The sequence below is a fragment of the Eumetopias jubatus genome, unplaced genomic scaffold (assembly GCF_037043125.1).
Source record: "Eumetopias jubatus isolate StellerSeaLion01/CBP00866 unplaced genomic scaffold, mEumJub1_p1.0 scaffold_4, whole genome shotgun sequence".
Classification (NCBI taxonomy): Eukaryota; Metazoa; Chordata; class Mammalia; order Carnivora; family Otariidae; genus Eumetopias; species Eumetopias jubatus.
In genome coordinates, this window is record NW_028274810.1 from 49,433,277 (window position 1) to 49,460,012 (window position 26,736).

General features: G+C 33.9%; 1 protein-coding gene across 1 annotated transcript in view; it reads left to right on the forward strand.

The window, feature by feature from the left end:
• The window catches only part of ANKRD13C (ankyrin repeat domain 13C), an 88,776-nt gene that overhangs the window by 36,805 nt on the left and 25,235 nt on the right, over positions 1 to 26,736 (forward strand). Inside the window, exons 4-9 of the mRNA XM_028102572.2 lie at positions 3,651 to 3,736; positions 6,050 to 6,095; positions 10,831 to 10,897; positions 14,446 to 14,590; positions 19,538 to 19,669; positions 23,336 to 23,497. Coding sequence (XP_027958373.1) covers positions 3,651 to 3,736; positions 6,050 to 6,095; positions 10,831 to 10,897; positions 14,446 to 14,590; positions 19,538 to 19,669; positions 23,336 to 23,497 — 638 coding nt within the window. The remainder of the gene's footprint in view (positions 1 to 3,650; positions 3,737 to 6,049; positions 6,096 to 10,830; positions 10,898 to 14,445; positions 14,591 to 19,537; positions 19,670 to 23,335; positions 23,498 to 26,736) is intronic.

A 26,736-nucleotide genomic window follows, 5' to 3' on the forward strand; every position in this document is an offset into this window, starting at 1 on the left:
GAGAATGAAGACATGGTCTCTGCTCTTTAGGAACTTATAATCTATTGGGAAGGCCAAGAAACAGTTTTCTTGGAAAATCAGTTAGTGGATTTTAATGTAAAAGATTGAGGTTCATAGTAGTTGAGATCTGCTTTTAAAGTGATTTTCTTCTATAGAGTGATGTCTTAGATACACATTCTGAATAGTATTCCATGGCCAATCATTGTATCATTATATATCCATAATTATTCAGTGCTTTTTAAAAATTATTTCCCATCACATGAAATGGAAATATTTAACTGCTAACTTAAAGAATAGTAAATGTAACAACTCTTAAGCTACATATTTAGAAATATATGGATATATTTATAATGGTATTAAATGGGTCTGAAAATTACATTATTTGAAAAATCAGAGATAATCTAATACAATTATTACTGAAATATTATCTAATTAGCAAAATATAATCTGATATTATAAATTATTAGCAAAAACTGTGACCTTTTTATTTTTTGGTCTGATTTCTGCTGATGTTTTTGTGCTACAGAACAGTGAGATGATACTATATTTTTCAGAGACTATTTAGAATTATTTCACTTGGTGTGGGGTCAGCCTGGTTGGCTTAGTCGGAAACGCATGTAACTCTTGATCTCAGGGTCATTAGTTCGAGCCCCAAGTTGTGTGTAGAAATTACTAAAAATGAACCTTAAAAAAAAAAAGAATTATTTCACTTTAGAGTTAATAAAATTTCAAGATTATGTTGCTTTTCTGCCTTATGATGGTTACGTGGTGAACAGTGATCATCAGCCCAGGTCAATATCAGAGAGGTATCAGTCTGGGATTTAATTAATTTGATGTTAGATTTGTTGAGTTTGAATTATTTATGGTATGTCCACAGAACCATCTCAGTAAAAAGTGGGAAATAATTATTCTGAAGCATAGAAGGAAGTGGAAGGCAGAAAATACAGATTTAAGTGATTCTTGGAGCAGGAGGGATAGTTCCAAAGGTTTTAGGCGCAACTAACTGAATAGTTTAAAAAAAGTACTTTGTTGGGCGCCTGGGTGGCTCAGTCGTTAAGTATCTGCCTTCAGCTCAGGTCATGATTCCAGGGGGCCTGGGTGGCTCAGTCATTAAGCGTCTGCCTTCGGCTCAGGTCATGATCCCAGGGTTCTGGGATTGAGCCCCACATCGGGCTCCCTGCTCAGCGGGCAGCCTGCTTCTCCCTCTACCACTCCCTCTGCTTGTGTTCCTGTTCTCGCTATCTCTCTCTGTCAAATAAATAAATAAAATCTTTAAAAAAAAAGTACTTTGTATGGGAAAAGAAAGAAAGAAAGTTAAATAAGTTGTGGTTTATTGGAGTTCTTCATTTGAGTCTTTGTATGAATTCTAATACCATCCAAATCCTGCAAAGCTAATTTTATCCTTATTATCAGTCATTGTTATGTGTTTCTTAACAGTATGGGAGTACAAATCCTGATTCCACAAAAACATATTGATGATTTTGTATAATTGCATTCTGAATGTTTGTTTCTGTTTCTGTAAGAAAATTTGAGTTGACATTTTTTAATGTAATGTAAATCTCTTTGTCACTATCTTTTTATAAGGTTTGGCCATTCTAATGTAATTGTTATTTACTGCATGTGTTCAATTTCAGTATATGTACCTGGTGAAAAATATGACTTCTGCTTTTCATTAAGATATCTTTTCTATTTATGAATTGAAATCTTTTCATTCCTTACATTCACAGAGGTTTGTTTGAATTTGAAGGCAAATTGCCTTCCTTGAAGGCAAGGAAGATTTATTAAAATACTTGAGCGTATAGTGGAGAAGAATTATAAAAAGAATTCTACTACATTTGGGTAATATAGCTTTGATATTAAGTTAAGTTATAACAAACATGAGGTTAGCCAGATTCATGTAAATTTGAATCTGGAAAGAACTTTAATGATTATCCAGGTCATTAGTTCTCAGACTATTTGGATTTCACAGACCAGAAAAAAATTGTATTTGAGGATTGATGTAGAGTAGCTAACGTTTCATTTTAGCACGTAAAAACTTTAAAAAAGTTAATTACTTTCTTCTGCGAACACCATTTCATTAAAAGAAGACATTTTGAAACCAAAATACCAGAAAGAATAGTCCTTAATTGAAAAAAGTATATAATTTACAAATAAAAAAGAAACCCCAACCTGGTTCCCAATTTTTTCATTTTACTGCATATCACTGGGAACTTGAACAGTTGGGCGCTGAAATGTAGACTTGTATTTGGAAACTATTGACCTAGGTCATAAAGCTAGTTGTAGGACTGTATGATGAGATGAGGTCCTACACCTTGGCTTCTAGGTCTCATCTCAGCCTCTTCTGTTGTTCCAGAAGACCATGAGTAATTTAAATTTGCTCTTTGATTTTTTTACTTTTTGAGATACAGTTATGGTTATGGTTAGAACTGTGGTTCAAAGTAAGAATAGATTCCACTGTTTTTCAGTTTATTCTCTGGGTTTTTCTTAATTTGGCCATTGTACACAAAACAGATCTGGTCCAAGCTTTCACTGCTGTCTTCTTTTTCTTTTTTTACCTTTTGCTTCTTATTCCACATAAGGCTTTAAGTAGTTTATAAGAATGCATATTATAAAATAGTAAAAATAATAGTATTAGTATTTTAATGTATATGAATATATATATATATATACATACACACATAAGTATGTATGTATGTGAAAAATATGTCAGGACTAGGAGGAAGTCAGCATGTAGTGATGTACATATTTTTCCCCCAGTGCATATTTTCTGTCTTCTTATCTTTTGTTGGGCTTATTTCATTTGAGTCTAATATTTTCCCTTATTTCAATAAATGTTAGGGACTGATTTTTGGTAGTCAATTTTAGACCTTTATTCTAATAGGTAAAAATTATATTAATTGCAGGCACAGTAGTAAGCAATTTATATTGAGTCTTTACAGAAATTCCATATAGATTTTACTTTATTTTTACCTGACAAATGAAAAAAAGAAACAAATTTAGGGAAATTAAGTAACTTGTCCATTTACATGTAGCTAGTAATTAGTAAAGCTGTGGTTTGCACTTAGGCAATATGTCTAAATCTCAGTCTGAATATTGAGAAAGCACTATGGAGGGCTTCGGATTTTATTAGATTCAGAAGTTCTTTTCATGGGTAAAAGAGGATTTGTTTTTGTATTTTTTCTGCTATGTGGTGGTCTTTGAGAGGGAGAAAAGAACAGATACACCCAGTAACAATTACAAATAATTACATTTTTATAAAAGTAATATCCAATGGGATTTTTGAGATCTGTCTTTGAGATCTTTTAGATCAGTGTTACAACAGGACATTGAATCATCTGACTGAGATTGGTTAATCTTGGCTCACTCAGGTACATCCTCACTGATAATTAAAAACTTGGAAAACTAGTGTGAATATAAGTTCATGTTGAGATATCTCTTCTCAATTTTCCTTGGAGTTCATAACAGTTTTATTAAACTTATTAACTTATTTATAATGTTTATATCGATATATGTCTTTGTATAATAAACTAGTGGTGTTTTCTAACATGGCAAAAAAGGGTTTTTTTTGTATAAATTTTTTAAATTGAGCTATAATTGACAATCTAGCATGGTGAAATTTATTAAATTTTTTTTTTTAATTTAAACTTCAGTTATGGCTCTTTTAAGGAAGCTTAAGCAGCAGTCCAGGGAAAGTGTTGAAGAAAAACGACCTCGATTATTAAAAGCCCTAAAAGAGGTAGGCCTTATCTCTTTGCCAGTCTTGTACCTAAAGAGTAATTATAAGTTTACTTTTAAGCATTTTTTTTTTCATTTTACTTGTTAATGTTAATGTTAAAATAATACCTTAAAAGTTTGTGGGGTTATTTCAGTGTGCCCAGATATTATTTTTTGGTCCCCTGTAATAACAAACCAATTTGTCAGACAATAAATATTTCAAAAAGTATGTAATCTTATTTCTAATCATCTTATTCTTTTTTTTAAATTTTATTTTATTATGTTATGTTAATCACCATACATTACATCAGTAGTTTTTGATGTAGTGTGCCATGATTCACTGTTTGCGTATAACACCCAGTGCTCCATTCAGTACATGCCCTCTTTAATATCCATCACCAGGCTAACCCATCCCCCCATCACCCTCCCCTCTAGAACCCTCAGTTTGTTTCTCAGAGTGCATAGTCTCCCATGGTTCGTCTGCCCCTCCGATTTTCCCTCCTTCATTTTTCCCTTCCTACTATCTTCTTTTTTTTTTTTTTTTTTAACATACAATGTTTTGTTTCAGAGGTACAGGTCTGTGATTCATCAGTCTTACACAATTCATAGCCCTCACCATAGCACATACCCTCCCCAATGTCTATCACCCAGTCACCCCATCCCTCCCACCCCCTACCACTCCAGCAACCCTCAGTTTGTTTCCTGAGATTAAGAATTCCTCATATTAGTGAGATCACATGATACATGTCTTTCTCTGATTGACTTATTTCGCTTAGCATAATACCCTCTAGTTCCATCCACATCGTTACAAATGGCAAGATTTTTTTTTGATGGCTGCATAATATTCCATTGTGTGTATATATATATATATATATATATATATATATATATATATATATATGCCACATCTTCTTTATCCATTCGTCTGTTGATGGACATATTGGCTCTTTCCATAGTTTGGCTGTTGTGGACATTGCAGCTATAAATATTGGGGTGCACGTACCCCCTTCAGATCACTACATTTGTATCTTTGGGGTAAATACCCAGTAGTACAATTGCTGGGTCGTACGGTGGCTCTATGTTCAACTTTTTGAGGAACCTCCATACTGTTTTCCAGAGTGGCTGCACCAGTTTGCATTCCCACCAACAGTGTAGGAGGGTTCCCCTTTCTTTGCATCCTCACCAACATCTGTCGTTTCCTGACTCGTTAATTTTAGCATTTTTTAAGTGTAGTCTAATCGCTTGATTATTAAGTCGAGAAATGGTAAAAATCCTGTTTGAATTAAGCAATAATGATAAAACAAAATACCCTGATTATAATAGATAAATTTAGTCCTATGGAAGCACCATTTACTTTGAACTAGGAAAGCAGATAAAGAATTACTGTTTTCAATCAATAAGATAAGAGCTCTAAGAGAAAAGGAGGTAGATCGTAACTAAAGGCAATACTTTTCCTTTGTACTTTGGATTGGAAGATTCCCTAAGAGCTGAAGCCACTATCTGCTCCAGGAACAGCATTTTTTTTATATAACAAAACTCTTTTTGTCTATCCTACATCATGGTGGTAAGAGCTGGGTGTGCTGACACAGAAAGGAAGAGAGCTTTGTTTTCTCTTATTTTTGTCCAGTGTATTTTTGATGTTTGAAAGAACTGTGGAACATAGACCTATACCTGTCATGTTAACTGTGTCTCCTCTGAAGTATGCTTTTTTGGTTTTATATCTCAAGAGATAAAGTTTTTTTTTAGAATATTTGATCACAGTAGTTTCCTTAACAGTTATAGGCTTTGCTGTCTAGCTTCTAATTTGTGAAATACAAACTTACATCTCTTATGATGCAATTTCATATTTCAGATTTGTTATCACTTTATAGAAAAAAGTTTCTATTTCAGAGTGTCATTTTCTTAGTCCATTATGAGGCTTCACAAATAGTCATTTTGGAAGTTAAATTTTATAACACACCTAAAGTTATTAGGTATTTTTACAGTTATAATTATTATTGTTATTTTGGTTATGCTGAGAAATGAACTATTTATTGATACCAGTTTAAATGCCTGTCAGTTTCAGGTATGTTTCAATGTGGTTAAAATAGCTTTGTAAAATCTACAGTTGGTGCATATTTTCCTTTGTAGATAAGTATAATAATGTGTGCTGTTGTAATGTTTTATTTTAAGTAATTTAACCATATTTTTTCCCTCCCGTTCCAAAAATTGAAACTACTTTTTCTTGTCTATAGACTTTTAGTGATAATAGATTTTTTTTAAAAAGCAAAATATTCAACAGATATAAGAGCTGTTAAACTAAGGTGCATTCAGTAATTTGTATTTTGTTTCTCAGCTAGGTGACTTTTATCTGGAACTTCACTGGGATTTTCAAAGCTGGGGTAAGAGTGTGCTATGTTTTACTGTAAAATATGTACACATGCACAAATGCCAGTCAAAAATAGCTATTATATTGAAATGTTAGCAAATTTGATACTTGCTGTAAGGAAAATTAAATATATTTCATCACATTGAATGTAATGGTAATAAAGCCAACCTAATTAGTACTTTCAAAAGTCTTATTTTTAAGATTGAAAATTATTTTTTTTTAGCAAAATGAAGGCTTGAATATTGTAATAAATACAAGGAATTCTCAAAGGGAAGAGAATAATTATAGGGTTATTAGATTACTGAATTTAAGGAGGTTCAAATATAATACTTAGATCCCTGAATGACAAGAATTCAGTTAACATTATTTGATTTTGCATATTTTGTCATCTTTCAATCATTTTTGCCACTTTTATTATATACTATATAGCTACTTCTTAACATACTGTTTGGTTGCACACTGTTTCAATTATTTATAAAACCTTAATCCCTAGATATTTTGCAGTCATTTAATGATTTATCTCAACAAGGTAAGTTTCCCTGCTCCCTATTTTAAACCTCAGTCCATTTAGGGAGAAAACCTTCATGTCTAGATAGGAGTTTGATCCTAGTTACCTTTACTAATTAAGCAACTACTAAAACAACTAAATTTGGATTTTTTTTGAAGACTTAAAAACAATGTAGTCTATATATAGGCTTGGATATGATGAGCTTACATGCGTTTTTTAAAGCATCTGAATTAATTTCTGTGATATAAAGATATTTGAATGCTCAGTGATATTTATCCCCAAAATAATCATCAAACTAATCAGATATTGACAACTATAAAAATCACTGTTACTGTTCATGTGGATGCTTTCAAACCCTTTTCAAAGTTTATACAAGTGTTATGCGTGTATATACACACAGATACATATATGTGTATATATCCTCAGAATTATTTTTTAATGGGTTCATGCCATTATATCATCATGCAGTTTGTCATTTTTGCATAATGTATCATGGGCATCTTTCCATATTAGTTCATGAGGAAGTACTTTATTTTAACAATTACATAATAATGTATAGCATGAACGAATAAGATTTTTGTAGTGTGTTTAATCTCAAATGTAAAGTTTTGATTTCTAATGTAATCAGTTTTTTCCAACATTGTTACAACACTAGCTTGTTAGGTTAGTTTTGGCTCCATCAAAATCACACATGATTTTTTTACTCTGTAGGCCTACCTTGCCTTTATGCTTTATATATCATTGAGTCCAGGTGTTTTAGAACACTGAGAGAAAAAGAGGTTTGTGATATCTTTGTAAAATAAAAAAACTCCAAGTCAGATTGGTGTAAAGCCTAATACTATTTTTTTTACCTATTTTTCTTTTTTTCCATCTGTAAAAACCCCAGGCCTGCTTGGCAATCTTATATTCAAGGTCGTCCCTTGAGTATATTGGCTCTAACTGATTCTCAAGAAATTGTTAGTGGTTTAAATTCTAAAATAGTCAATTTATCTTGCTGAGCAAATGTTTTAAAGTATTTTAAAAGTAACATTTCAATTATATGAAGAAACAAAAATGGATGTAATCACAGCTGAAATTGTACATATATCTGTAGTTATAAACATTATAAATGTTGCATAATCAAATTCATGACATAACCACGTGGTATTTGTTGAAAATATTGCTTCTTTGGGAACTTGACTTTGATGCAGAAAAGTTAGCACATCTGTTTCATTCTTGATAAAGGATTTTACTGATTTCATGTCAAAACTACTAGCACCTAATGGTAGATGCCATGTGTTATTCTAAAAACTAAGCTCATTGACTAGATTTAATTTAGACACTTTGGATTAAAAAAACACAGGATAATCCCTGTTGTTGGATTTGATTAGTAAGCTTTTTTCTAGAGTTAGGCATGTTTCTTTCCATTGTCAAAACCCCTAATATTGGGAAACCTGGCTGGCTCAGTCGGTAGAACATACGACTCTTGATCTCAGGGTTGTGAGTTTAAGTCCCATGATGGGCATTGGAGCCTACTTCAAAAATAAAAAAAAGAAGGAAGAATTTATAAATTCCCTTTGCAAACATAAAATGCTAAATAAACATGACACTTTGTTTAAAAAATGACCCTGATATTAAAAAATTAAAGGGCAACCCAGAAATAAGGGGAAGTTAGGAAATACTGAGACCCAGGATTAGGTTTAATTAGAGGTAGTGGAGCATGCACATTCTTTCTCATAGTGTTATATTTAGTGCTTGGCTGAAAATAGCCTCAGACTTGGTTAATAGCAAGTAAACGAAACTATTCCAGCTTAGGTTTTTAGATACAGAAAAGCTTTAAATTGGAATTAAAAGTACTGGCTCCTATATGATGTGGCAAATCAGATATCTTTCCTGAGCCTCAGTGTCTTCCTTTTTAAATGGGGATAATAACTGCCCCAATTATTGCAAGCTTTTGTTTTGATGTGGATGAAATGAAACTATGTTTTTGAAGGAAGCCCTTTATATCCTTACTGCGAAAGCATTAATTTATAATATCATAATAATCACGACTTCAAATTTAGCTTTGTGTATATAGCACATTTAAACAGAAAAACTAATAGTCTTTTAAAGTTTCTTTATCTCATAATCTACAGAATATCCATTCTGTATTTGAGACTATTATTTGTGTATTGTGGATGGAAAACTTTAGGTTTAGAAACTGTTCTTAAGATCAAGGTGTAAATGACAGCAAAACCAAAATTAAAATATAGAGACTCTTCTTTTTTCAGTTCAGGGAATTATGCTACTTTTGTAGTGGTGTGTTAAACTCTCAGATTATCCTGAGATAACTTAAGATATAGAGAACCTGATTGTTCAGTTTATATGAGGGAGGAAAAAAATCATCACAGAATTGGGAAAATGCAAATTGCTCCATTTTTGGAATGTATTAAAATCTAGAAGAAAGCTTTTTTTTTTGTCTATGATACTCCTTTTTTCCTTTTTATTAGCTTTTGCTTCTCAATCTCTGTATCTCTCTCTTCCTGCATGTCTGATTTTTGATAAGTATTGATATATAATTCTAAATTTTGTTATTGCAGGTTACCATACTACTTCAAAAGATGCAATAAATTAAGTTAAATTAACAAATTAGAGTGTTGTCTTTTAATTATCTTTTTCATGCTCTACTAAATACTTAAGGACAGGAAAACTAGATCTTGATTAAAGAGCATTAAAGAAGTGCTTTGATCATTTATATAAGATAAATGCTGTTACTGCTGTTCTCAACTTCTGTTGTTTCATATAAGGAAAAATTTTTATCAGATAATAGTTACTGAGCCATCAGAAAGAATGAAACCTTGGCATCTTCAACGACGTGGATGGAAAGACAAATACTGTATGATTTCACTCATATGTGGAATTTAAGAAACAAAACAGATGAACATAGGGGAAGGGAAGGAAAAATAAGATGAAAATTGAGAGGGAGGCAAATTATAAGAGATAGTGAACTCTAGGAAAGAAATTGAGGGTTGCTGGAGGGGAGTTGGGTATGGGGAAGGGATAATTCGGTGATGGGCATTAGGGAAGGCACTTGATGTAATGAGCATTGTATATATGCAGCTGATAAATGGACTGAATTCTACCTCTGAAAATAATTTAAAAAAAAAGAAAATGACTTCTTATATTTTTTGACTAGGGTAACTGTTAGTTGATATTCCCTTTGGGCAGTAACTTTTCTTATTTTTGTACAATAAAATGTCTAGAAAACTGTCTTTAATGCTGAAAATCATTTTGGATTATATGACCTCTAAGAATTTAAAAAAGACATTGATATATTAATATACCTTTTATGTTAATTAGGGAATATTGATGCTTTTTAAAAAGTTAACTAAAAAACTAGCCTTTAATTTCTCTGAAGTTTTTGTTTCTTTCTAATCAAGGTTGACTTATCACTCCTTTTTATAACACTGAGTTTTGTAAAATATGCATGTAGTATATCTTATACACACACACATTCTTATATACATATGTATATGTGATGTGATCTTGATTTCAAGTATTTTGGGCTTCACATTTTTTCTTTTTCTTCTTTTGTATGTGGTAGCTTTTTGTAGCCTGTATGCAGATTTATTCATCAGTAGAATAACTTGTATTTCCCAAAACATAGCAGATAATAAATCATAAAAAATTTCAGAATATGCTTGTGTTATGAATGTGGACAACACTGGATGTAGAAATCTGTAGGTAAATGGTGTGATTCCATTTCACAGATTTTGAAACTGAGGTAGAGTGAGTTTAACCAAGGTCACATATTTGGAATTCAAACTCAAATTAGACTATTAGCTCTAAAAATGTTTTTTTTTAATACGCATTACTTTCCTGCTATTTAATGAGGTTATATTTAAAGGATCAGAAAGGATCCAGGTTCATCGGGTTACCCATTCAGGATGGTTTAGTTGTCATAAGGCACTTTTTTCCTCTATAATAATGTACTACAGTATGTACCCAAGAGTGGCACTCTATTGACTCTGCTATTCATGTGTGTGTTTGTGGGTGGGTGGGTGGGCAGAGTGGTGAACTATATAGCAATTACAGTTAAATAGTAGATATTTAAAGTTGCTCAGAATTGCTTTAGATATCATTTTTAAGTGGAAAAATACTATTTTAAAGGAAATTATTAAAATTAATAAAATGTTTAAGTTACTCTTTTTCTAATTAAGAAATTTGTAATATCTCAGAACTTTAGGTAGTTATTTTTTATCTTTTCTTTTAAAAAATACAGTGCCTTTACTTTCCCGAATTCTGCCTTCTGATGCATGTAAAATATACAAACAAGGTATCAATATCAGGTAAGGTGATTTGATTTTTTTCTGAGTAACAGAAAATTGAGATATAGAGGAAGCTTTTCTTTCTATATTAATAGGTTACATTTAGATGTATTATTTTATAACTTAAACATGCTATAATATATTCACAATATTTTATCTTATTTGAGACATCCTATAGAGAAGGAACCAAAGATAAAATCTTGACTAAATCAAAGGTATTAATTCTTATTCAACTGCAGACTAGAAGGCAAACAGAGTGAAGATCACAAAGGTCTTAAAATGAGAGGATTTAAGATGATTATCTCTCTGATCCTGACTTTTTAAGGAATAGGGAGACACATAAGGAAGACCCAATTCTTGTCCTTTTTTCTCCATCCCTCTCATATGCCTCCCTCCATTGTCTATCCATGCATCTATCTAATCATCTGTTCCGTCTAGTGAACACTCTAAGGCTAATTTTAATTTAATTTTTGTTTTGTTTTGTTTTAATTTTGTTTTTTTTCTTTTTAAAATTAAGATTGATTTTTGGATCTGATGGGTATTTACTCATTTCAGAATTTTACTTTTATCATTCTTTATATCTTAAACTTTATATTAATATAGGTGTATTTATAAATTATGCATATGTAAGATGTATATAATATTAGTGAATATGCCACCTTTTATATGTATATTAGTGTATTTATAAATTATATATATATCAATAATTTTATAAATCTATATCTCCCCATATCTCCAGGATATTAATTTGGACATGTAAGGGTCTAGAACTGGAAATATCTTGAGATGATTTCGTAAAATCTCTTTGTTTTATAGATGAGAAAATTTAGAGAGGTAAAGTGATTTTTGTAAGAGCATATTGTGAATTAATGGCTGGGCCAGGACCTCTGATTTCCTGTTTGTTCTCACCATGTCACAAAGCGGAAATTTTAGAAAGTCAGCTCTGAGATTTATTATGAGTTATGTTGAGTTATAGTGAAGAGGTAATCTTTAGTTGAAAGTAAGTTCTAGGGTAATTGTTCTCAAGCAGTAGAATTTGATTAAGGTAGAAGTTTCTGGTTTTTGTTTTTAAAAAATAACCTCTTCACATGTTTCTAATTATGGAAGTGCTTATGTATATTAAATTCATGGTTAGATTCATTATAGAAACCTTGCAAAATACAGAAAAATATAGAAGAAAAACTAGGAAAGGATTTGATAATGATGTAGATTTATTTCTGCAGCCTATTAACATTATATTATGATTTCATAAAAAATTATTCATCAGTTTAACAACGTTTAGGTGCTTGCCAAGGGTAGTGGATAACTTGGGAGAATATTATTATTTTCCGTATCTACTTTAAAAAAAAGGTTAGTTTTAGTTCTGTTTGAGTCTTAGGTTTAGGAAAAGAAGAAGCTTCTTTTAAAAAATTATTTCACATTTATATATGACTTTAAAAGTAAATGATATGAATATTACATAATAAATATAGATAATAAAACCACAAAATGGTTAAAATAGAGACATAAGAATAAGAACCTGAGGGAGAATAATTGTGTCCGAGAATATAGAGTAAGGGGAAGCTACTATAATTTAGCAAGACACTCAGACCTGGGACTTACAAGCAGCTGAGGATAGAGGAGAAATGTGATAGGTTCTAAAGCTCTCGTTACCAAAGTTTACCAGATTAATGGAGAGGCTGGGTTTTAGGATGTATGGCAAAGGGTTTTTTTGCATAGATGAGAAGAATCTAATGAAAAAAAAAATCCATTAACATTAAATAACTTTCAAGTGTAAATATCATGAGACAATTAGTTTTTTTAAAACATCACTTCAAATGAAACTGATTTTTAAAATATGTTCAAAGAAATCTTTAAAGTTTACTTTTATTTCATGACAGCCATGTGATCATTTAAAATATCTTCTCTGGTGTCAAGGAGAAATGAATAGTTTAGTGGAAATGGAGACAGGAGGAGATTGTTCTGTTTCATTCCCTCTTTTATGTGGGGTGTGGAGTTCCCTGGTAGCTGAAGCTTGAAGTCCAAATAGACCACTTACATAAAATGATCTGTTCCTTTTTGATACTATCAGTAGCCTACATCTTACAGAGCGTAGGGGATGAGCCTCTTTTGCTGGCATTATTTTCTCTTATTCCACATATACAGGTTTAGTAGTACAGGCACTGGTAGTACAGTAGCAGACCCCTGGAGGTGGACCAGGAGTTAGAATTCAGCTATAAAGCAGCAGGCAGGATTCACCCCTACAGGAGTTGGTGACTTGCTTTTTTTAGGGCTTCTTGATTTCATTCTGTGGGGGTGTATACATTTTATATGGCTCAGAAAGGAGGCCCTTGTACATAAGGTAACCTTACTTCCCTGTTTGCTCTTGGTTCCTCCCTGTTGTCCTGGCAAAATTTTAATGGTATTACCTTCTCTTTTAAAAGGTACTAGTTTTGTTGATAAATTGTATGTAACCCCAGTTATTCTTTTGATGCAGCATATAAAATATATTCCAGTTCTCAGATTTTTCTATGTAGGGAAACCAAGAATGCTCATTTCCTTTGCCTAGTCTGGGATGAGAATTGAATAACTTAATGAAGTAATGAATTCTTAAAAACTCAGTAGCTAGGGTTTGTGGTCAGCAGCTCTTAACAGCTGTGTTAACCCATTTTTTAAATTAAGTACTGTGTTTTGAGCAGCCAGTAAGAGAGATCCTAATGTGATCTCCTGTAAAGCCTAGTGAAAGATTGAAGCACTTTGGGGTGCTTGTGAAGTTTTCCATTCTACTATGTCCCTAGATTCAGCAAGCAGTGGTTTGTGGAATTTAGTTGAGACCAATCCACTGGGCTAGACCATGCCAGGCCTTGGTTACCAAAGAGTACCTTAAACACACAAGTGTGTGAGTCCATGAATCTTTGGCACATGAATGATCCATAAAGTTTTTAGGCTATGGAGATGATGGGAAAGAGACTGCTAATCTGAACCTGGGAAGTCAAACAGAAGGGACAAGAATTTGGAGTAAGTTAAATGATTTATCTAGTTGAAGGATGAAGCAAGGTTTGGTATCTGTTGGCTAGGCCTAAGGCATAGATGTAGATCAAAAGAGCAAGACTGGACACACAGTCTTTCATCTGAGAATGTGGTCCATCCATTGCTGTATCCTCCTTATATACTCTGCTGAGCTAGCAACATGGTCTTACTGGGATCAAAGAATGTTAGACAAGTCTGGTTTCCTTTAATGCCCTGCACAGTTGAAGTAACTTTTATGGAGTCACTGCAGCAAGGGCAATGGTAGGGAACCAAAGTATAGTTAGGGAAATATTTGAACAATGTGGAAACAATCTTTTCCTTGTTGGATTAATTAAGTATATATTCAGGAAATGGAATATAGGAAAAGTGGAATATACATTTAAATATTCTTTCAGTATTTTTAAATAAAATACTTTAGCTTTTACTATAAGTTTGACTTTGAAATATGGTGTTAGCATCTTGGTTTGAATTTAGAAGCAACAAATCTTGTTAAGTATTTAATTGTGGAGTTTTATCAAAATTTTATTTGTCAGGATTTCTTATCTACCCATCTTTCACAGGCTTGACACTACTCTCATAGACTTTACTGACATGAAGTGCCAGCGAGGGGATTTAAGCTTCATTTTCAATGGGGATGCGGCACCCTCTGAATCTTTTGTAGTATTAGACAATGAACAAAAAGTTTATCAGCGAATACACCATGAGGTGAGCATGTCGTCTTATCAGTATTTCTCTAAATGGTTTTTTAAAAAATGTCTATGTATGTAACCAAGCCTCAGTGTAATTGTTTGAAAAGGCATAAAGTATAGGTGAGCTGGTTCATTCCCAGTGCTTTCATTTCTTTACTTCCAGCTTTAAGTTGTTGTTGTTGTTGTTGTTGTTGTTTTAATATTCTGGTCTTTATCCTGAGCATTCCATTTAGACCGTTTGCTCATAATTCACTGATGATCTCCTAGTTAACTCCAACTTCTTTTAGTTCTCATTTGTAATTCTGATTTGTTGAACTGTGCTGGCCCTTTTACCATTTATTATTTTGCTGCCTTAGCTTCTTTTAATGTTGGCTGACCATCTCCATCTCCTTAATAGCAACATCTCTTTTGGCTGTCTGTACTCTTTTTTTGTACTCTTTTACTGTCCTTAACTCTTTGGCTACTTTTCTCTATCTTTTCCCTCTTAGAATACAAAAGTATCTTCCTTCTGTCACATCATATCTCCCTGTTGGTATTGCCTCTACAGCCACCATTGAAAAATCATTTATCCTTTGTTCCATGAATGTCCCTTTCCCTGCTATAAACCAAAGAAAAAGTTTTCCCTGTATCTGTATATCATTGATAGCCTTAGAAATGTTTTTAAATCAACATTTTATTTTGCCACTGTTGCTTTTCTTTTTTCTTCTCTTCATTCCCTTCCCTTCCCTTTCCTCTTCCCTCTTCCCTCCCCTCCCCTCCCCTTCCTTCTTCCCTCCCCTCCCCTGCCTCCCCTCCCTCCCTTCCCCTTCCCTCCCCTTCCCTCCCCTCCCCTCTTCTCTTCTCTTCTCTCCTCTTCTCTTCTCTTCTGTCCTGGTGCCCAACACGGGGCTTGAGCTCATGACCATGAGATTGAGACCTGAGCTGAGATCGAGATGCTTAACTGAATCACCCAGGCACCCTGCTTTTCTTTTGTTTTTATTTTTCATCACTTCATTTCCCTACATAGTCATTCACCACATCTTGTGGCTCATTCCTTAATATCTCTCAGTTTAGAACTTCCTACTACCATGCCTATTGATGAGACCTTAATTATGTTCTATGTGTACTATTAAATAGTTTCCTAACTGGCAGTGAGCAGTGAAGATTTAGATTAGAAGAGGGGAAGCAAAAGAAGGTATTCCTTGGGGAGGAAACAGGATGAATAAAGTCAGGGAAGTACAAATGAGAATGGTCTGTTTGAGAGACAGAAAAGAGATCTGACTGTGGTGAAGGTTTCTGTTATTGAGCGTGGGAATGTGGTTTATGGAAGGCTTTAAAAGTCAGATAAGATAACAGGATCTTCTGTAGTTGGCAACAGAGAATCATAGATTCTTAAATAAGGTAATGATTTGATCCACAAGTAATTTAAGTGCTTCACAGCTTTTCTCATTAAATCTTTAAAATAATCTGTCAGAGCAAATAGTTTTGTTACCTCCATTTTACAGATTAGAAAATTGAGGCTTATGGATGTTAAATGCCATCTCCAAGATCACACAACTAGTATGTAAGATGGACTGGGAAAAGGGAGAGATTAGAGGCAGGGAACTTTATAGTTCTAAAGTGGAGAAGTGATAAGGCTCTTGACTAGGCTGGTACAATGAATACCTAAAGAAACTATGACTTACATTTCCAAGAATGAGAGATTGTGATTTGCTAATAGTTTGAGTGTAGTGAATTAAGAATTAGAAAGATTTAAGGCTAAATGTAGTGCTTCTGCCTTGGAGAGTGGAATGATGGTGGTGCCAATGATAGAAGATCTGGAAATGTATAGGTTTGGGCTTTTAGATGATGTTAGTTTTGAGTCATTTGCTAAAATCAGTGTACTTGCTTCAACCCTGTCTTTATCAGACTTCTTGGTCTATTATTGGTAACTCAGTTCTTAAAATTTCCATTTCCTTAGGATTTGACTTTGGTCAATTGTTCTTTTCCCTTCTCTTCTTATCCTTCTTTGCCTGTTCCTTTTTCTCTGCCATCTCTTGAATATTGATGTACCCTCAATGTGGTTCTCATTTTTACAAACTGTCAGAATAATCTCTTCCATTTCTACATCTCGAACTACCTACTATAGGTTGATGATTCACAAGTATATATTTCTATCCTAGATAGATCTCTGAATGGAGACCTATATACTTAAGTTCCTAATGGATATCATGTTTGTCTCCCAGGTACCTCAGAATTCAGCTCATCTAAAACTTAATTCTTTTTTTTCCCCCTCCAAACTCCAAACCTTCCCTCTCTCCCATTGCCCTTCCTTTGGTGAATGACATCATCCTCTATTGAGCCAGAAAACTGTGAGTTATTTTTGAAATATTTTCTTGTATTCCATGTTTCCTAATTAGAGGACAGGTGTGGTCCTTTCTGTCTCCCTAATGCCTTATAATTATCTCTTTATAATCTTACCATTTCTGCCACAATTCAGATGTTCATAATCTCTCAACTGGACTGTTGTGAAAGTCTCATAAATGATCATCCTGGTCCCCTTCTTGTCTGCTTCTAAGTTATCCCACATATCAGAGATAGACTGAACATTGAAAGGAAATTCATGAAACCTGCCTTCCTTAAAGATACTTTAAAAGATCCCTATTTCCTAAAGAATGAAATCCAGATTCCTTAACATTATGTGGAACCTTCTGTGACCTGGCTTTTGCTCACTTTTCCAGCCTGTTTTCACCTTACTTTGTGAGATACCCTCATACTGAGCTCTTTACAGTTTTTCAGATGTACCATGCTATTTAGTGCTTCACTCCTTTGTTCACATTGTTTCTACTTCCTGGAATGCTCTTCTTGCACTTCCATACTTCTGGGGCACCTACTTAGTGTTACTTCCTCCTTTGCCAGGTGACCATTATTTTGTTTATGCTCCCGCTAAATCTGGTACTATAGAGCTTCTAATGCTATATTCATTTATATGGCTTTCTTCCTCTGCTCCCCGTAGTTCCTTTAGTTGTGTTTTCTGGTACCTAATATAGCATATCAGTACATTCCAGGCTAGAGTTTGGCAAACTCTTTCTGTAAAGGCAGAAATAGTAAATATTTTAGGTATTTAGATATATTTTTGGGCTAGATGGTCTCTGTCACAACTACTCAGCTCTGCTTTTAGTAATAAAAATAGGTATAGACAGTATTTAAATGAATGAGTGTGGCTTTACTCTAATAAAATTTTATTTATAAACACAGGTGGTATACTGGATTTGGCCCACTGGCCATAGTTTGCCAGCCTTTATTGTAAACTCTCAGATAATTTATTAAATAATTTGACCTCTTGCATATTAAAGACAACAGGATAGCTAACTAGACAACAAGTGAGCTAGAAGCATGGTATTGAAATAGAAGCCAGAGATTAAGGCTACTAGTGTAAGTATTAGCTAATGTTAAAGTATCAGTGAGATCACCAAAGGATTGGTATTTAACGTATATGTGTGTGTATTTAATGCCTAAAAAATTATAGAAAAGGTAGATTTTGAACATTAATCCTCAAGGCAGGGAATAGTTGTTGTTTATCCTAATATACATACATAAATAATAACTTCAATAAATGTTTGTGGAATAAATGTAATTAACAATTGATCTTTTTCAATGACGTGGTTAGGAGATGGTCAGTCTATGATTTATAGAAGACTTCTGTTCCAAAAGTTTATTTGAAAAGAGGATTTTTGAAACTTAAGGCAAATTTTTTCATAAACAGTGTTGTATATAGTATTGTTCCATGAAATCCGATTTATAGTATATTTGAAACTAATGCTTAACAGTTCTATACCTATGCCAGCCAAAGTTTTTCTTTAGAAAATTGTGTTCAGAATTAGTTTGGTTACCGGGACTACATTTTCACCTCTTATAGCTTTAGCATTAATGTCAAGATTTTTCATTCTTCACTTGTAAGGGTGAAGGAAATGGCACTGTCCCAATCCCAAGGTATTACTGTTTTTTTCTGTAGACTCATAGATTCATAAATGGACTATATCTGGGTGAAATTTGGTGGTGAAGAATAGAAAATGGGCCTCTTGGGAAGCTAGAAATCAGGAGGTATGGGAAATAGAGCCTCTAGTCATCCTAAAACCCTATGGACAATTCTTATTCCCCAGTCACCTCTCTAGTTTCTGCCTTTTTTCTCCTTTTTTTCCCCTTGGGACCCTGTTGTCCTAAGTGTCAGAGATTCTCTTCTTGGCCTATTATAGAATAGAACCTCATTTTATACCTACTCATTCACCCTTCTGTGCCTGCTCATTTAGTCTTCTGTCCCTGAACCAAGCACAAACCTTTTTTTTTTCCTCATTTAAAAAAAAAAATTATATACCAGCAGTGGGGAATATGGAGAGGATAAACCTGAGACAAGACTAATTATTAAGTTTTGAAACCATGGGTTGATATTTTTGGATTCCCTATCTTTCTAATAAGGAATATAGATAGGGTCTCTTTTCTTCCTTCTCTCCTCTCCTTCCCTCCCTTTCTCCTTCCCTTCCTTTCACAAACAGCTATTGGGAAAGAAAGGCTCAAATGATAGTGATGGGTCTTTGGAGGAAGAAGAATTAAAGTAAGATTGATCTATATTTAAAGAAAACTTTGTTTTGTCTCAGACCTCCCAACTTAATTCTTAATCTTTTAAAATTGCTCTACATACTCTATATTGCTGTAATCGGTAATCCAGTATTGCTTCCATGACCTATCTCTAACAATGTAAGAGTACTATATTTCATGTGCCTTGTATTTATAGATTTATAATTAGTCATAATACTAACTCATTTAGAGATATGGAGTTAAAACTTCTGTAATTGGTTTTTAAAATAAGTAGCACTTCACATTTTTTAGAATCTGTCCTTTTTGGTTTTTGAAATCTGTAATATTTTAATTGTTGATATTTTCATATGTAGTATGAATAACCTTTGAAAACCTAGATTCTTGTATTTAACTTTTATCCCCACTGTAGGAATCAGAGATGGAAACGGAAGAAGAGGTTGACATTTTAATGAGTAGTGACATTTACTCTGCAACTTTATCAACCAAATCAATTTCTTTCACGCGTGCCCAAACAGGATGGCTCTTTCGGGAAGATAAAACAGTATGTATAAATCTTGATTTTTCAACTTGAAAAATTGTTCAAAATTGTTGCCAAGATAATGTGGTGGAAATGCAGGAAGAAGTAGCTTACTGAATTGTCTTCCAGTGGTTTATTCCCTCCTCCTGAATCCAGATAGGGAATTATAATGGTTGTTTACAGAGTTGGAAGATATTCTTACAGAAGCCAGGAGAGAAAGTTTAGCTCATTTGAATTTTGTTGAGAAAGATTCTTGCTGTCACCTGCTTTGTTATTTACAGGGAACAGTGTCTTCACATGGTTCCATTACATTTCTAATGCTTTTATTCCTTAAGACCACAAAGAGGAATACACTTTTGAATTCGTTTCCCTGGATCTTTTTTTTCTTTCTACTTTTAGCCTTCTAAACTATTTACTCACTCAATATCCGTTTCTCAGTATCCCTTATATATGACTAAAATAAGCTCACATTCCTAAAAAAAAAAATTAAATAAACTTTCGTTTCTATAACACTGTCATTAAATTAAATTTCCATGGATGTTCCCTCATTAGTGAATTGTAAATTCTTTCCATAATTCCTATTTCATCTGTCAGTAAGAGGTTATATAAGACTATTCAAAATATATTTTATAATTTTTAATTAGACATAAGAAGCATTTTATAAAGTTTTAAATAAAATTAAGAATAAGTCATCACATGGGGCGCCTGGGTGGCTCAGTCATTAAGCGTCTGCCTTCAGCTCAGGTCATGATCCCAGGGTCCTGGGATTGAGCCCCTCGTCGGGCTCCCTGCTCCATGGGAGGCCTGCTTCTCCCTCTCCCGCTCTCCCTGCTTGTGTTCCCTCTCTTGCTATTTCTCTGTCAAATAAATAAATAAAATCTTAAAAAAAAAAAAAGAAGAAGTCATCACAGAGGTGACTGGCTGGCTCTGTCAGTGGAGCATGCAACTCTTGATCTCGGGCTTGTGAGTTCGAGTCCCACATTGGGTGTAGAGATTACTTAAAAATAAAATCTTAAAAAAAAAAGAAGAAGAAATCATCACATAGGTGAGGGCCAAGATTTACTGCTTTTAACAATTAGGTTTTAAAAATTATGTTTTATTACACAATAGAAATGAATATATTCTTACTGGAAAAACAAAAACAAGTTGTATTGGGGTTCTCTGAGGGGGAAAATCAGTACGAGATCTCTCTTTCTGTATCTCTGTATATCTACATGTAGATACATGTATATCTATATATAAAGATATGGACATAGAGAAGGAGGGAGGGGTGTGGGAGAGATTGAATTTATTTAAAGGAATTGGCTTATATGAATATAGGTGCTGGCCAGTCTGAAATCTTTAGAGCAGTCTACCAGTTTGGAAATTGAGGGAAGAGTTGATGTGGTCTTGAGTATAAAATCTGTAGCCTGGAATCTCAGGCAGGGTTTCTATGTTGCAGCCTTGAGGCAGAATTGCTTTTCCTTTGGGAAATTTGAGTCTTTGCCCTAAGACCTGCATTTGTTGGATGAAGCCTACCCACATTATGGAGCGTAATCTGCTTTATTCCAAATCTACTGATTTAACTGTTAATTACATCTAAAAAAATACCTCCACAGCAACATCTAGGCAGGTGTTAGACAAGACAGCTAGGCACCATAGTCTAGCCAGGTTGACACAAAATTAGCCACCACACAACCTTATAAATAAACCTGAAAAGTACCCCATTATTACTACTCAACCCCCAAAGTACTTTGTAGAGGATTATGCAGAGAATAAAAAAAGATCTAGAGGATATACAAATGCATAATCCTCTACAAAGTATTATGTAACTTTAGTTGTTGATATTTATTTTTTCTAGTGTTACATTGTGTCTCTTGTTCTGCAGCTTCCCCCCCCACTCTTTAGTATGTTTAGAAAGTTTTTTTCTTATCAGTAGTACCACTTAATTCTTTTTAGCAACTGCATAGTATTCCATAGGATGGATATATTGTAGTTTATTTATCTAGTCTCTTATTTGTAGACATTTTGAAGAATGACACAAATTTGTGTGCAGTTTTCTACTATTACAAATGATGTTGAGTTTACCATCCATTTACATGCCCTTGGATTGTCTGTTACAGATAACAAAAAATGGAATGGCTGGATTATGAAGAATATATACTTAAAATTTTTATTGATATTGGATTTACTTTTAATAAATGCTTTTTCATTATAAGATTTCAAAAACTGAGAATTATCTCCTGAGTATTTCTCAACCACAGATAAATTCTATTAGATGTAGGCTATCAACTTTATTTTCTAAGCCTATCTGGCAACAAATAGTATTATAGGATTCCCAGTTGTGAGCTCCCACTCTGCAATCCATTTGTTGGCTTGAAGTCTTACTTGTTTGTACTCTGTTCTTCTGGACAGCATTAGAAGGATCACCTCAAGAGAAGATAAAAATTGAAGCTGCTATTCATCTAGTGCTACCGCTAAGCAGCTCAAAGCTCTTGAACAGAGTCTAGGTGATCTTCTTAAATCTTTGACAGGTAAGGAGGGAGTCAGTAATACTTATGGTTCCCATTTTGTAGATAGAAACAGGTGCAGAATGCTTTACTTTTTGGTGACTGGTAACAAGGCCACCAGAAGCAAGGTGGACATGGAAACAACTCTACGTAGTTTTGGAATGCCAGAAGACATCAGTAAAATAGAGACCAAGTGATCTGCATGCAGGTAGAAATGGGAAGCTTGTTTTCAGTAAGTTACTGATCATGGTTTTTGTAGTAAGGTGTTTGAAACTGACAACCCATGGGTCAGAAAAAGGTGAAGGTTAATGTTGAAGGAGGTCTTAATTGAAAGGAAATAACAACGCTTTCCTTGATATCATTTATATCACTTGAGTTTCCTTATCCCGAATCCATAATGTAAACACTTAATTGTAATTGTATTGGTGAGCAAGACTATTCTGTCGTTCTCTTTTCTTTATTGAAAGCAGCAAGCGGGGCACCTGGGTGGCTCAGTCGTTAAGCGTCTGCCTTCAGCTCAGGTCATGATCCCAGGGTCCTGGGATCGAGCCCCGCATTGGGCTCCCTGCTCGGCGGGAGACCTGCTTCTCCCTCTCCCACTCCCCCTGCTTGTGTTCCCTCTCTTGCTGTGTCTCTCTGTCAAATAAATAAAAAATCTTAAAAAAAAAAAAAAACGGCAAGCAACTGTAACTTGAAGATAGATCTTATTAGAGAATAGAGTATTGGAGCAGGTAATTAATTCTAGTTGTGCTAGAGATTCCTATGTGAATTAGAATATTCCTTTTTATTCCACTTTTTTTTCTATCTATAAAATGGGAACAGCAGTTATCCCTGACCCTTCCTTGTTACTCACGATGTTTGACTATCAGCTAAATAAAGTTTTCAGATAGCTTTGTGCTACTTGGGAGTAGATTCTAAAGGAATACTATTTGGTATTTTTATTTAGATTTAATTCATTTGTGTGTTTTAAATTTTCTTTTACAAATGTGAAATGTGTAATTTATTTTTCAATTTAGTAGAATGTGTAAGATAATTTGATAAGCTCAGTTACCAAAGGACATTTATTTTCACCTAAATGTTAACATGTTTATGGAAAAACATATATTACTTTGAAACTTTATTTTTAATCTAAGATAAAGTTAATTTATTATTTTGAAATATTTGAATATTTTATTATTTTGATTATTTAATTTCGTTTTAGGAAAGAGTAGGAAACTTTTTGGCAGACTTTTATCTGGTGAATGGACTTGTTTTAGAATCAAGAAAAAGAAGAGAACATCTTAGTGAAGAAGATATTCTTCGAAATAAGGCCATTATGGAGAGTTTGAGTAAAGGTGGAAACATAATGGAACAGAATTTTGAGGTATAATATTTACTTCTAATTTATAACGTTCTAAGGAGAGAGAGGGTAGACTTCATTCCTGGCACTCATTAAGTTTATATAAGTACACTAAATACACTTATAGATTTTTTTTTTTAATTTATTTTATTTTTTATTTTTTTTTTTTTACTATACATCACCTTTTATTTTGCTTTGATAGGGTCTTTGGTGATTTTTTGTGAATGTATTCTTGGTCTTTGAGACTTCATTAATAGATTAAAATCATTTTATAAGTATGAAATCCAGTGTTAATTTTTAATCTGTAATCCAGTGTTAATTTTTAATTTGTGTCCCTTTGCATATCTTCTTTTTCCTACTTCACCAACTGAAATCTTGTGTTGCTTTGAAGGCCCAGCTAAAGATTTACCTCCACTATGAAGTCATTTCTAATCTCTATCTTCCCATAAGTTTTATTTAGGATGTTGTATATTGAGAGTGTGCTATATGTAAAGAATTGTGTGACAGTAGGGAAATTGGAGGGAAAGTTAGGAAATACAAAGGTATATGAGACATCATTGCCTCTGTAATCTTATTCCCTAATAAGATGAATTGGATGGGGTCTTAAATTTATTTTTTATTTTGAAAATTTTAGATTTACAAAAAAGTACAAAGAAAATAGTACAAAGAATTCCTCAATACTTTTCATCAAGATTCCCCAAATGTTAACATTTAACTACAGTTGTATAGCAGTGTTTTTCAAATTGAAGGTGGCATAGGGACCCCTTAGTAGGTTATGAAATTAATTTAGTGGGCTTTGACCACCCTTTTTAAAAGAGAAAAAAATTAGGGGCGCCTGGGTGGCTCAGTTGGTTAAGCGACTGCCTTCAGCTCGGGTCGTGATCCCAGGGTCCTGGGATCGAGCCCCGCATCGGGCTCCCTGCTCGGCGGGAGGCCTGCTTCTCCCTCTCCCACTCCACCTGCTTGTGTCCCCTCTCTCACTGTCTCTCTCTCTCTCTCTCTGTCAATTAAATAAGTAAAATCTTAAAAAAAAAAGAGAGAAAAAAATTAGAACCTAAATAAAGATGTTAGAGTAAAACCAGAACACATGACATGTAGTGTGAGTCATTACTTTATGCAATAATAGTTTCAGGGATGTATGTGTTGTATAAATACGCATATGTGTGAGTGCTGGTTTGAAGTGTCAAGTGTGAGTCAACAGTAGTAAAAAGAGTAAAGGTTACTATGGGGAGGCTTGAATCCCTTGAATGTTTAGTTTCTCCTATGGTATTGTGCCAGATTATGTTTAGGGATAGATAAACTTTGCAGAACAGTACGCCAGGTTCCAGCTAATTCATGGTAATGCTGTACGTGCCAGAAAAATATTTCAGTGTTTCAAAAATTCCTGTGTTTAGTGAATCAGCTATAGTGTAGTTAAATAAGTACAGGATATAAAATGTCTAAGACTCCTCATTAAATGTTGAAGTTGTGATTATGCCAGTGTAGTGTGAGCCTGTCCCCTCCTTCCAGATCCTCTTTGTACAGCTTTTTCTTTTGTCCATGGGATAGAGCCTCACAGGACTTCATTTTCTGGAAGTCTTCTGGTATTTACTGATCTCTTGATCAGTAGGAGATATAGGACATGATATACTCAGGAAATAGAAATGCAGATGAACTGAGAGAGGGAATGCTGAGCTCAGTCTTTGACAAAGCTGCTGCCCTCTCCCATTATTAACCAGACAAAAGCCCATTTCTTTGGACTTGCATTGTGATTTAAATTTTATTGGACTTGTTTTTTAAAAAATGATTTTGTTGTGGTGGGAGTTATTGCTACCTTTGTTTAAGTTTGGCAATAAACTATTTTAGGATGAATGTATAGAAACAAAACTTTATAGAACAGAGTTTCGTGGGCCATTTGCCATTTGTCTTCAGTTGTCTGATTTATCTACATTTAAGCTAACAGTACACAACATGATTTTCTTTAGGGCAGAGATTATAACCTGATGCACCTGAATTGTTAAAGGGGCCTTTAAATGGCATTTTAATCAGCAGTAGTTTTGAACTTTGAACTTAAAACATAGTTTAATTCCAAATGGGTATATAATGGAGCAAAATAATATGAAATAAATTAACTAATTAAGCTTTTCACTTCTCAGAAATCAAAGGAAACATTTCCTGTGTGAAGCATAGCCCCTTGAACTGTATAGTTCTTGATGAATATTTAAAATCAACTCATCGATTTCTACAAAAGATAAAAACCTTGGTGGGATTTTGATTAGAAGGATGTTGAATATATAGATCAATCAATTTTTACATAAAGGTCTGCTTTATTTTTCTGAATTCAACCTTTTATTTTGAGATAATTATAGGTTCACATACATAGTTGTAAGAAGTAATATGGAGAGATTCTATATACACCTCACACAGTTTCCTCAAATGGTAACATCTTGCAAAACAGTAATATAGTATCATAACCAGGGTATTTGCATTTATAGTCAAGATATAGAACATGTCCATCACCACAAGATTTCTCCTATTCCCCTTGTATAGGCACACCTTTTGCCTTTTTGTGCCTTCCCTGTCCTTTATCCCTGGCAACCATTAATCTGTTTCTCCATTTTTAAAATTTTGTCATTTCAAGAGTATTGTATAGAACCTTTTGAGATTGGCTTTTTCCGCCCCCTCCCCCCAGCTTAATTCCCTGGTAATTTTTCCCAGTTGTAAATCAATAGTTTGTTGCTTTTACTGCTGAGTAGTAGTCCATGGTCTGAATGTACCATAGTTTGCTTAACTATTACCTGTTGAAGGACATTTGGGTTGTTCCTAGGTTTTGGCCATTATGAATAAAGCTGCCATAAACATTCACATATAGGTTTTTGTGTGAACATAATAAGTCTTTATTTCTCTGAGATAAATGCTGTCTTTGGGAATGCGTGAAGCTGGCTGCTTGTGTGTGCGCTTGAGGGGTAAATGGGCAAAGGGATCCTTGGGGAGTAGGCTGTAGGACCCTGTGTGCCCCACTACCCTGGTAGCTCTAGAGGACAGTTAATACCAGTTGTCTGATTTGTCTACACTGTGTACTGTTCATACTTTAACCAGGGCCCAAGCGAGAGCACCTGGTTCTGGGGGTTCCCAAACGGACCAGGTTGAGCCAGCCACTTGCCACTGACAAGATCCAAAGGCAGATAGACAAGTGATGAAATAAGAAAGGACTTTATTTTGGTGAGTCCAACACCAGGAAGACAGCTAACTGATGTCTCAAAGACTATCCAAAGTGCTGAAAA